General features: G+C 45.2%; 1 protein-coding gene across 7 annotated transcripts in view; it reads right to left on the reverse strand.

Annotated features, from left to right (window-relative positions):
- The window catches only part of SNAPC3 (small nuclear RNA activating complex polypeptide 3), a 74,745-nt gene extending 73,958 nt beyond the window's left edge, over nt 1–787 (reverse strand). For all 7 annotated transcript variants that reach the window (XM_064381434.1, XM_064381436.1, XM_064381441.1 and 4 more), the window contains exon 1: nt 454–787. In XM_064381434.1, coding sequence (XP_064237504.1) covers nt 454–770 — 317 coding nt within the window. In that variant the 5' untranslated portion in view covers nt 771–787. The remainder of the gene's footprint in view (nt 1–453) is intronic.
- Between the last annotated feature and the right edge of the window lie 10,979 nt (nt 788–11,766).

Consider the following 11,766-nt stretch of genomic DNA (forward strand, 5'->3'; position numbering starts at 1 on the left):
TTTGGAAAACTTTCAGTAACAGAATACCCGGAAGGTCCCCAAAATAAACCAGTTAGTCGAGATTTTAACACTCTGATGAAGTCTCCCGCAGCTTCACTATTATTCAGGTTCCTCCATTGTCAAACTGTCTGTCAACGGCAGGTACACGTCGCTGTTACCCTCATTGCTTTTCTTTATTAACAAGCACTTTTAGAACAAGCAAATAGAAAAACTAGTTTTCGATGCAGGTGTCTTGTCCCTTTGCTCCAACTCGCAGAAACTGTGCATTCGGGTCCCGGTACTTCTCCTGGTGTTCCAGGGAGGTTCCAGCGGGTTTAAAGCTTTGAAAGGGCGATATTCCTAGCCCAGGTCTAAACCACAGGCCCACTCAGGGATAAGCCCCAGAGGAGGGCAGAAGCAAGGCTGCAACCCGTTTGACCCCATGCTGCAAGAGCCCCTCTGTTCCGCACTCACCCGCACACCGTCCTCAGCTCAGCCGCCGCCTCCAAGCTGCAGTTCAGATCCCCGGCCACCGCGGCATCCTCCCGGTCGGAGTCAGCGCTCCCCTGACTCGCTGGCAGAACGGATGCCTGCGTCTCCCTTAGCGACAAGTCCCCGGCACCGCGCAGACGGCCCCGCCACAGCTCCCCAAAGGAGCCCACATGGAAAGCGCGAGTACTTAGTTCGGGAAGCTCATACTCTGGAAAGTTGCAGCCGCCACTGCCGGAAACTGGGTCCTGCCTGCCACCCACCAGGCTACACGTTGGGCCACCCCGACTGCCTTCAGCCATGTTCGTCCCACTCCTTTCCCTGCAAAAGCCTGGAGATCAAGGCCTCGCGGAGCGTGATGGAACTTGTAGTTGCACGGGGCGCCAGGCTGGCGACTGGCGGGGCGGCGCGGGCGGGGCTTCAGACACTACATTTCCCGGCAGGCCACAGGCAGGCCCGCCCCAGGGCGCGGCACCGCGAGGCTCTGCGGGCTAGGCGCAGCATTGTTCTCCCACCCGGGCGGTGTGGGAACGTTGCGGCTCTGGTTCACCGCAGCGGGTGGGGCTGGGTTTCTGATCCCAGCTGTTACGTAGCAACTCCCTCTGCCTGGTAGGACGGCCTCGCCAGGCGCTTAGGCCCTGCTCCTTGTTGCTCTCGGACCAAGGGGTGAGGGGCTTTTTCTTGACTCCAGGGTGCAAGGGCTGCTCTGCTGCCTGCTTGGTCTAGAGCTTAAGAAACAAGGAGGGCGAGGGCCGAGACCAGGGACACGACCAGGCCCCATATTCGTCTGCGTGCGTACGTTCGTGTGTGTGTGTGTGTGTGTGTGTGTGTGTCTGTGTCTGTGTGTCTGTGTTTCAGAGCGTCGTGAATCACACACTGCGCATGATTAACCGTGATGTATGTTTTTAAAAATTACAACCACCTTTCCAGGTAAGGAGCATTACCCCGTGTTGCTGTTGAGGAAGGAGTTACCTGCGAGGAAAAGAGAAGCATGATTGTAACTCAGTCAGTCTGGCTTCAGATGGAGCTCTCTCCATTTCTCAGAGGCCCGAAAGGACATGGCAGGACATACAGAAGCAGCCCCGGAAATTTATTACCCTGTAATCACATGCCATATAGTTCACCCATTTGTGTTCAATGATTTTTAGTATAGTCACAGACTTGGGCAACCATCACCACTATTTGAGAGCATTTTTACCACTCCAAAGAAGAAACTTGTTTAGCTATCACTCCCGATCCTCCCAATTCCTCCAGCCCTAGTCAACCGGGAACCTACTTTCTGTCTCTCTAGATTTAACTAATCTGGACATTTAATATGAATGGAATTTTATGGTCTTTTGGTGGTTGGCTTAATATTTGCAAGGTTGTTAACAGGTAGTTAGGCATGAGCAGGGCAGGAGAGGGCTCTTCCCCCACCCAGGAGGAATGTGGGGTGATGATTAGGCCTTTATCACATTGCCTCTAAAAGTGATAACTTGGCAGCTGGTGCAAGGGAGAGGCCATTTCCTGATGGCCCACACCTGTTGCACTAAAGTGTTCGTTGAATGCAGATGACAGGGGGAAGCAAGTACCAGGGCATACGCATTAAGAGACAAAATCCGGGAGTATGACCTTATACGGGAACTCTACCGGAAAAGGGAAGAAAGCGTAAGATGGGCATGCGTACAACTTCCTACACGCTGAGCTGTGCTCACTTCCCAGGAGGGCACTGCGCATGCAGGCGATCCACCATAAGGGAAGAATCATGGGAAAGAAATCACCCCGTAAAGTCCTAGGATCGGCCGGGCGTGGTGGTTCATGCCTGTAATCCCAGCACTTTGGGAGGCCGAGGCAGCCGGATCACCTGAGGTCGGGAGTTCGAGACCAGCCTTATCAACGTGGTGAAAACTGTCTCTACTAAAAATACAAAATTAGCCGGGCATGGAAGTGCATGCCTGTAATCCCAGCTACTTGGGAGGCTGAGGTAAGAGAATCCCTTGAACCCGGGAGGCAGAGGTTGCAGTGAGCCGAGATTGTGCCACTGCATTCCAGCCTGGTGACAGAGGGTGACTCCGTCTCAAAAAAAAAAAAAAAAGTCCTAGGATCAAGGTCAACATCACAGTTGACCTTGGTGCTGGTTTGGGGCTCTTCCAAGTGTGCTTTCCTCTTTCCTATTCTAAAGGTCTTTTAAATAAACTTCCAGTCCTGCTCTGAACCTTGCCTCAGTCTCTTTTTCTGCCTTATTGCCCCTCAATCGAATTCTTTCTTCTGAGGAGGCAAGAATTGACGTTGCTGCAAACCCATACAGATTTGCCCTGGTGACTTGGATACCTGCCACCTGTAACAGGTTTATCCATTTTGTAGTAGGTGTCAGTACTTCATTCCTTTTCTAGCTGAATAATATTGCATCGTAAGTATATGCCACATATTATTTACCCATGTATTGAAAAGTTTCTATGTTGGCCAGGCACGGTGGCTCATGCCTGTAATCCCAGCACTTTGGGAGGCCGAGGTGGGTGGATCACAAGGTCAGGAGTTCACGACCAGCCTGGCCAAGATGGTGAAACCCAGTCTCTACTAAAAATACAGAAAAATTAGCCATGCGTAGTGGCGGGTGCCTGTAATCCCAGATAGTTGGGAGGCTGAGGCAGAGAATTGCTTTAACCCAGGAGGCAGAGGTTGCAGTGAGCCGAGATCGCGCCACTGCACTCCAGCCTGGGTGACAGAGCGAGACTCCATCTCAAAAAAAAAAAAAAGAAGTTTCTACCTTTTTGTTACTATGAATAATGTGCTATGAAAATTCATTTACAAATTTTTGTGCAGATATATTTTCATTTCTCTTGGGCATATGCCCAGTAGTATATAGTCAGCCCTCCATATCTGCGGGTTCTGCATCCTCCAATTCAACCAACCACATATCAAAAAAACAGTATTTCCAGGTTGCAGAACCTGAGGATAAAAGGAATTTTCCTATGGGCAGTTCCCATAGAACTGACTGTAAGATGAGCATCTGCCAATTTTGGAGTCCACAAGGGTATAGAAACAGTCCTCTGTGCAGATGCCAAGGGATTGTTGTATTTATGGTAACGCTATTTTGAACCATTTGAGGAACTGCCAGACTTTTCCAGAGTGGCTGTCCCATTTTATACTCCTCCCCAGCAGGATTCTCCACATCCTTGCCAACACTTATCTGAACTTTGTATTATAACCATGTTAGTGGATGTGAAATGATGTTTCATGATTTTTGATTTGCATTTCCCTAATGATATTGAACACGTTTTCATGTGCTCATTGACTTGCATATTTCTTTGGGGAAATGTCTATTCAAGTTCTTTGCCATTTTTATTTTTTTGAGATGGAGTCTTGCTCTGTCACCCAGGCTGGAGTGCAGTGGTGCAGTCTTGGCTCACTGCAACCTCTGTCTCCCAGGTTCAAGTGATTCTCCTGCCTAAGCCTCCTGAGTAGCTGGGATTACACGCGGCTACAACCACTTCCGGCCAATTTTTGTATTTTTAGTAGAGACGGGTTTCACCACGCTGGCCAGGCTGGTCTCGAACTCCTGACCTCAGGTGATCTGCCCACCTCAGCCTCCCAAAGTGCTGGGATTACAGTCATAAGCCACCACACCGGGCTTTCTTTGCCAACTTTAAAATAAGGTTATTCGTCTTTCCATAGGAACGCTGGTTGTTTTTCGTTTGTTTGTGTTTTGGGTTTTGTTTGTTTGAGACAGGGTCTCTGTCACCCAGACTGGAGTGCAGTGGCATGATCATGGCTCACTGCAGCATAGACTTCCCAGGCTCAGGTGATATTCCTACCTCAACCTCCTGAGTAGCTAGGACTACAGGTACACTGCCACCACACCCAGCTAATTTTTAAAATTTTTTTGTAGAGAAGAGGTTTCACCATGTTGCCCCGCCTGTCTTGAACTCCTGGGCTCAAGTCATCCTACTGCCTCGGCCTCTCAAAGTGCTGGGATTATAAGCATGCACTACCATGCTCAGCTGGAGCACTGGTTTTTGTTTTTTGTTTTTTTTTAAGACGGGGTTTCACCATGTTGGTCATGCTGGTTTTGAACTCCTGAACTCGGGTGATCCGCCCGCCTTGGCCTCCAAAGTGCTTGGATTACAGGTGTCAGCCACCACGCCCGGCAGGAGCCCTGGTTTTTATCAGTACATTGTTGTATAGGAAACATCTGTTGTTTTTGTCCGCCTAGCATTGTTTCTTAGATTTGGCCTTCCCTACTTCTCTTGATCCTCCTGGGGCTGCCAGTCATAGAACCATTCCCAGTCTGGCCACAGTAGTTGGTCCAAGGATGAGCAAGTGTTTCAAATGGAGCCAATCAGAATCCTCCTGTCAGGTTTTATCTATAAACTAAAAAGCCCTTTATTCGTTCTAAGGACCTAAGGATGTGTCCTAGATACAGACTGTGCCTGCCAGTGGAAAGCTAGAAGGAACAGAGGCAAGAGTTTGAACAAGCAAAGACGGAAAATGGAGAAGAGAGAAATCAAATGACTTGGAGCTATTGGGGCTGACGCCATCTGCTCCCATATATTTGCCATTATGTAAAGGAGGGAAAATTTTGCCTCTACGCTCTTAGGATTTTTCAGGTGGGCCTGAGAATTAAATTGACATAAGACAGAGCAACAAGAAAAAAACATACAAATTCATTTCATACAAGTGTTAGTGGCATAGGATCTTTCATAAGGAAGACCCAAAGAAACAGTTACAATTGAATACTTATGAACTGAATTGGTTAAAGAGTAGTAAATTATGAAAAATGTGACAAAGCAAAGCAGTTCAGGATAGAGTAGTTAATTGAGTGGGGAAGTGACTAGGAAGATAAGAGTTAGTTTAACAAGGTTTATTTGGACAGATTTCCTTCAGCCTCAACTTCCTGTCTGGATGATAAGAATGATGCTTCTGGGTATAGGGAGGGCAACTTTCACATGGGAATTTCATCTCCTGCTTTTAAGAAACAGAAGAAAAGTCAGAGTGAACTTCTTTCACCTGCTGTTTTCAAAGTGCTACGGCTCCGATGAGTGGAGGAACCAGGGTTCTTGGCCCTCGTGCTGGTTTAGACAAAACAACATGGATACACGTGGAGTGGTTTTAAGGAGCAGAGAGTTTAATAGGCAAGAAGGAAGGGAGAAGACGCAAGGAAGAATCTCCTGCATACAGAGACAGAAGGAGGGGGTCTCCAAGCCGAAAGAGGAGGTTCCCCACCTGTCATGGATACCAGCCAGGTATATGCAGATGCTGAAGGAGGTGATATCTGATTTGCATAGGGCTCAGGGGATTGGTTTGACTGTGAAGTGTTATTCATGTAGGCCGAGGAAAAAGCTGGCCCTCCCACTCTACTCTTTTAATATGCAAATGTGGGGCACCACAGTTGTTCTACACAAGTGGGGATCTGTGGGGGCAGTCATGTTACCAGGAATATATGGGGCAGGGGCAAGGGCAAGGAAACCCGGGATCGCTATGTTGGGTGGACTCAGTTCTAATGGCCTGTATTTACAAATCAAAGGTTGCCAGCCTGGTTCTAAGAGCCGGGGCTTTACAAGAAACTTTCTGGAGATGCTTTAAAAAATGAAAACTTCCCAAGAACTCCTTTTCCTCTGCCTAAAATAATTTAATAACTCCTACCACACAAGTGTCTTTAACTCAGTATGCCGTTACTTTGGGGTGGTATGTTCTTAACTCCTTCACTAGTAACTTTTTATTTATTTTTTTAATCTTAAAGTTTGAGTTGGATTCTCTTGCAACCTAAAGTCTTCTGAGGTCCTGAAATACTTGACCCAAATTCCTCAACAGGGGGCGCCCTCACTCCAGAGAATGAGGTCATGCTTCAGGTAGAACTGGTCTAACGTATATCTGGAGATTTAGTAGCTTTGACTTCAGGAGTGGTGACCTGAAGACACATAATTGTTAGATTCACCAGGGTTGAAATGAAGGTAAAAATGCTAAAGGCAGCCATAAAGGCAGGCTGGGTTACCCACAAAGGGAAGTCCATCAGACTCACAGTGGATCTCTCAGCAGAAACCCTACAAGCCAGAAGAGAGTGGGGGCCAATATTTAACATCCTTAAACCACAGGTTCCTGGGCAGCAGTGGGTAAGGGCAGGATCAGAATGACCGTAACCAGGGGAGGTAGTTCATTGACACCGTGAAGAGTAACACTTGGGAGTAGCAGCTTCAGAGGTGGGAATTGCAGGGATCACCGAGGAAAGAAGAATTGATGTGAGCATCAGCAGCAGTTACAACAACATGGCAGTCATTTGGGTCTTAGCCTCCACCTAACACCTCTTCCTGGAAGAAACCATAATCATATTAGCAGCTGCCCTTCTTGGAATAAGGTCATGGCAAAGGCAGCTTCTAGCTCTGTGGCAAATTTGGTAAAAGATGGGGGTGTTGTAGGCCTGGCACTAGGAATAGCAGCAAGGAAGTGGAAAGATTCAAAGGTCCTGGGATAAGTATAGTCTCTGAAATTCTGGATGAGCTTTCTATAATTCTTGAGGGGAAAACCCTTAAGGTTTTCTGATTACAGTTATTGAAACCGACCACTGGGTTGGAGTAGTGGTGTGAAATTGAGTCAGGAATACTGAGTAGTGGCTCAAACCAAGATGATTATGGAGTATTATGTGGCTCTTGATTTCCCAACTCCGCTTATTGAAGAAAAGATTAAAAATTGGGGAGTAGGAATAGGGACCACGAGCTCTTGCAGTTGGCCTCTGAACCAACTTTCTCACCTGAGATACTTATATGGGCTCTGCAGGTGATGAAAATGAGGAACACTTGCTGGTACAAACTGACAAACTGGAGAGCTCACTATCCTCTGTCTATTGGGGACAGCTGTGACGGTGGTATCTGACAATGCAGGCCTCACCTACCAGAGTTTTCAGAATTTGAAAAGATCCCAGAGTTAAACCATAAAAGTCTTAAAAAAAAAAAAAAAAAAAAAAAAGAATTTCAAAAGAACCCAGATAGCCAATCTGGTTAAGTGTAGAATCTCTTGATCCTAAAATGTTGGCAATTAATTTATACAAAATTTCAACACAGTATTTCCTTCAAGGCTAGTCTGAGCAACATAGTGAGGCTGTGTGTCTAAAAAAAATTAAAACAATAGGCTGGGCACAGTGGCTCACATCTGTAATCCCAGCACCTTGGGAGGCTGAGGTGGGTGGATCACCTGAGGTCAGAAGTTCGAGACCAGCCTGGCCAACATGGCAAAACCCTGTCTCTACTAAAAATACAAAAATTAGCCAGATGTGGTGGTGCATGCCTGGAATCCCAGCCACTCAGGAGACTGAGGCAAGAGAATCATTTGAACCTGGGAGGTGGAGGTTGCAGTGAGCCAAGATCATGCCACTGTACCTCAGCCTGGGCGACAGAGCAAGACTGCATCTCAAAAAATAAATAAATACAACAGTATGCAGTATTCAAGCCAAACACAACTCACAGGTATCTGGTGTTTGTGCTCTCTAATCTGTACTGTGATTTCTGATCTGCTATATCTCTAAAATCCATCCACCTCCCAGTTTATGCAGTTCCACATGTGAAATTCTTTCAGTTTGTTTTCCAAAGTAATTCTGTCACTGCCCTAAGGCCTTCTTTCTTGTAATAAGACTAAAGGTACCTGAGAGCCTCACTGGGATTCAAGTCATGTCAGTATCCCACCATTGCAATGTTGGCTGTCCAAGTTGTATTTTCAGTTAGTTTTCCCTACCGTCTAAATATTTCCTATAGATAAGTCATTTATTTTATTACTATTCTCTGGCTTTGGTTTATTTTTCTCTGAATGTAGAATTGGTCTAGATTTTTAAAAATTACTTTTACTAGCTTGGGCAACATGGCATTTAGTATTTTTCTACTAAAAATATAGAAAATTTGCTTAGGGTGGTGGTGCATGCCTGTAGTCCTAGCTACTCAGGAGGCTGAGATGGAAGGATTGCTTGAGGCTGGGTGGCAGAGCAGAGATTGCACCACTGCACTCCAGCCTGGGTGATAGAGAGAGAGACCCTGTCTCAAAAAGAATAAAAAACAAAAATAATAAAAATTATTTTGAATAATTTATAACCTTATAAGGGACATAATTTAAAAGATATTATAATAACAAATTATACATTTGTTATTTATATTTACTATTTGTTATTTCTATTTATGTATATATTATTGAATATTTATAATGTACAGATATTATACAGTAAAAGATAATTTTCCCTTCGCTTTTCCCCCGCCATGTAGAGCTCTTTCCTGGGGGCAACCATAATCATATTAGCAGCTATTTTTTTGGTATTCCAGATACACAAACATACACATACGCACACACAATTTTTGGCACACAGTGATAACATGCATACTGCACACACTGTTCCATAGTCTATGCTTCAGGTTTTCTACTTCACCATATATCTTAGATATCCTCATGTATTAACATATAAATATCCTAATTCTTCTACTCTCAAAATATGTTTAGGTTATTTGTAGTCTTTTGCTATTACAAATAAGGCAACAATGAATAATCATTTTGCTCATGTATATCTGTGCTCTAACCTTAATTAATAATTCTATTTAAGGATTATTCTTAAACTGGGCATGGTGGTACCTGCCTGTAAACCCAGCTATGTGGGAGATTGAAGTGGGATAATTACTTAAGCCCAGGAGTTCAAGTCGAGCCTGGGCAACTTAGAGAGACCCTATCTCTTAAAAAATGTTTTTTAAACATTTCTTCTGTTGCACTCTGTTGGATCGTTCGCCCTGGAGGAAGCTAGCTCTATGTTATGAGACACTCAGACAGAGCTATGGAGAGGTAAATGTGAAAAGTCCTCTTGCGAATAATCAGCACTAACCTGTCAGGAATGTAAGTGAGGTACTTAGGAAGCAGACCTGTCAGCCCCAGTCGAACCTCTAGATAACTTGAGTCTGCCAATATCATGACTACAGTCTCATAGGTGACCTACAGCAACCTAGCTTAGCTGCTCCCAGATTCCCAACCCATAGATGTGTGAGATAATAAATATTTATGTTTATAAGCTGCCAGGCTTTGGAATAATTGGTTACATTGCAATAGACAACTAATATAGAGAATGATATGAGCAGAACCATGTGTCTGTGGGGTAAATCTATACAGTGGGTCTGGGGAGGCAGACTGGAAACAGGGAAATACTTTAGGAAATAAGTACAATAGTCCAGTCAGAGGCAATAATGGTTTAAGAATAGAGAAAGGGATTAATGAGAGAAGTAGAGAAGAAAAGGAAATATGAGAGATACAAGGAAGAAGGCGGCTAGGTCTAAGGCAGGGGTTCCCAACCCCTGGACCGTGGACTGGTACTGGTCTGTGGCCTGTTAAGAACTGGGCCACACAGCAGGGGGTGAGTGGTGGGTGAGTGAGCATCAGTGCCTGAGCTCTGTTTCCTGTCAGATCACTAGCGGCATTAGATTGTCATAGGAGCGTGAACCCTATTGTAGGGAGCCCTACATGTTGGGTGCCAGAATGTAGGGAGCCAGCCCCCACATCACCCATGGGTACCCCAAGTTCGGTGGTGACAAAGGATTGAGAAAAAGACAGACTAAGACTGAAAGAGGGACAAGAGGGCCATCACTTATTACTGGAGGCAGTGAAGTCCCTGAGCTCTGATCGCTCAGACTATCTATTGGTTATAGTCACTTTGATCTATAGGGTAGGGATGGAGTGATGGTGGGGAGAGGGTGATGTGATGGTGGAGTGAATCTGTGAGCTGGAAGTGAATCAGTGAGCTGGAACTGGTGTGTCATTCTAAAGATAACAGTGGCGGGTTGGGAGCTTTACAAAACAAGAACATGTAGTTATCTTTAGCCTCTTATCTATGTGGAGCTGGTGGAACTCGGGCCTTACAAGAAGTGCTACAAAGGGGTTTTACATACTTGAGCACAATGTTTATGGTAACAGAGCCTAGGTCACCCTGCCCTGGAATGTGAGGCATAGAGAAGTTTGCCTCAATTTGTTGTTCCCAGTTTATATGTTACTCGTGACCAATTTATGTAGGCTCTAGGTAAGTCCTTTCTTCTTTGCTGTTTCTCCCAACAATTGTGAACTATGCATGGGAGGGATCTATGTTGCATGCTCTTTATGAGAATCTAATACCTGATGATCTGTCACTGTCTCACATCGTCCCTGGACGGGACTGACTAGTTGCAGGAAAAGAAGCTCAGGGCTCCAACTGATACTACATTACAGTGAACTGCATAATTATTTCATTATATATTACAATGTATAATAATAGAAATAAAGTACACAATAAATGTAATGCACTTGACTCATTCTAAAACTATCCCCCCCACCCTGGCCCTGTCCATGGAGAAAGAATCTTCCATAAAATTGGCCCCTGGTGCCAAAAAGGTTGGAGACCACTGGTCTAAGGTATTTGTTTTTTTTTTGTTTGTTTGTTTGTTTGTTTTTGAGATGGAGTCTCGCTTTCTCACCAGGCTGGAGTGCAGTGGCGCAATCTTGGCTCACTGCAACGTCCAACTCCCTGGTTCAAGCGATTCTCCTGCTTCAACCTCCCGAGTAGCTGGGATTACAGGCATGTGCCACTACACCCAGCTAATTTTTGTATTTTTAATAGAGATGGGTTTTGATCATGTTGGCCAGTATGGTCTCGATCTCCTGACCTCGTGATCTGCCCGCCTCAGCCTCTCAAAGTGCTGGGATTACAGGCATGAGCCACCATGCCTGGCTGGTCTAAGGTTTTCAGCTTACGTAGCTAGAAAGATGGTGGTAATGTTATAGAAATTGGGAACAATGGAGGGAGAAGCAAATGTGTGAGAGAGAAATAGTAACTTTTAGAGTAGTCTTCTAAGATGTTTTTATTTTTATAGAAATTTGTATTTTGCCCAGTTAAGAATTTGAGGCTAAGAGTAATTCAGTGATGGGTTTGGTTTCCAGAGTTATGACTCACTCAGAAAATAGTGCCTCAAAATATGGTGCTTTGGCATGCTGGCTGCTTTGAATTAAAGAAAATTAAAAGGTTTCAGCAATAAGCCTCAGAAACAGGGTCTCTCTCTGTCCGTCCTCTGTTCCCCTGTCTCTCTGACCCTCAAACTCTTCACTGGGGAAAATGCAAATTTCTATAAAAATATTTTAGAAGATTATGAAGGTTACTATTTCTTTCTTTCTTTCTTTCTTTTTTTTTTTTTTTTTGGAGTCTTGCTCTGTCACCCAGGCTGAAGTGCAGTAGTGCGATCTTGGCTCACTGCAACTTCAGCTTCCCGGAATCAAGCAATTCTCCCACCTCAGCCTCCCGAGTAGCTGGGAGTACAGGTGTGTGATACCATGTGCGGCTAA

This window comes from Aotus nancymaae, unplaced genomic scaffold, assembly GCF_030222135.1.
Source record: "Aotus nancymaae isolate 86718 unplaced genomic scaffold, 86718_ANA_hifiasm-v0.15.2.pri h1tg000003l, whole genome shotgun sequence".
Taxonomy (NCBI): Eukaryota; Metazoa; Chordata; class Mammalia; order Primates; family Aotidae; genus Aotus; species Aotus nancymaae.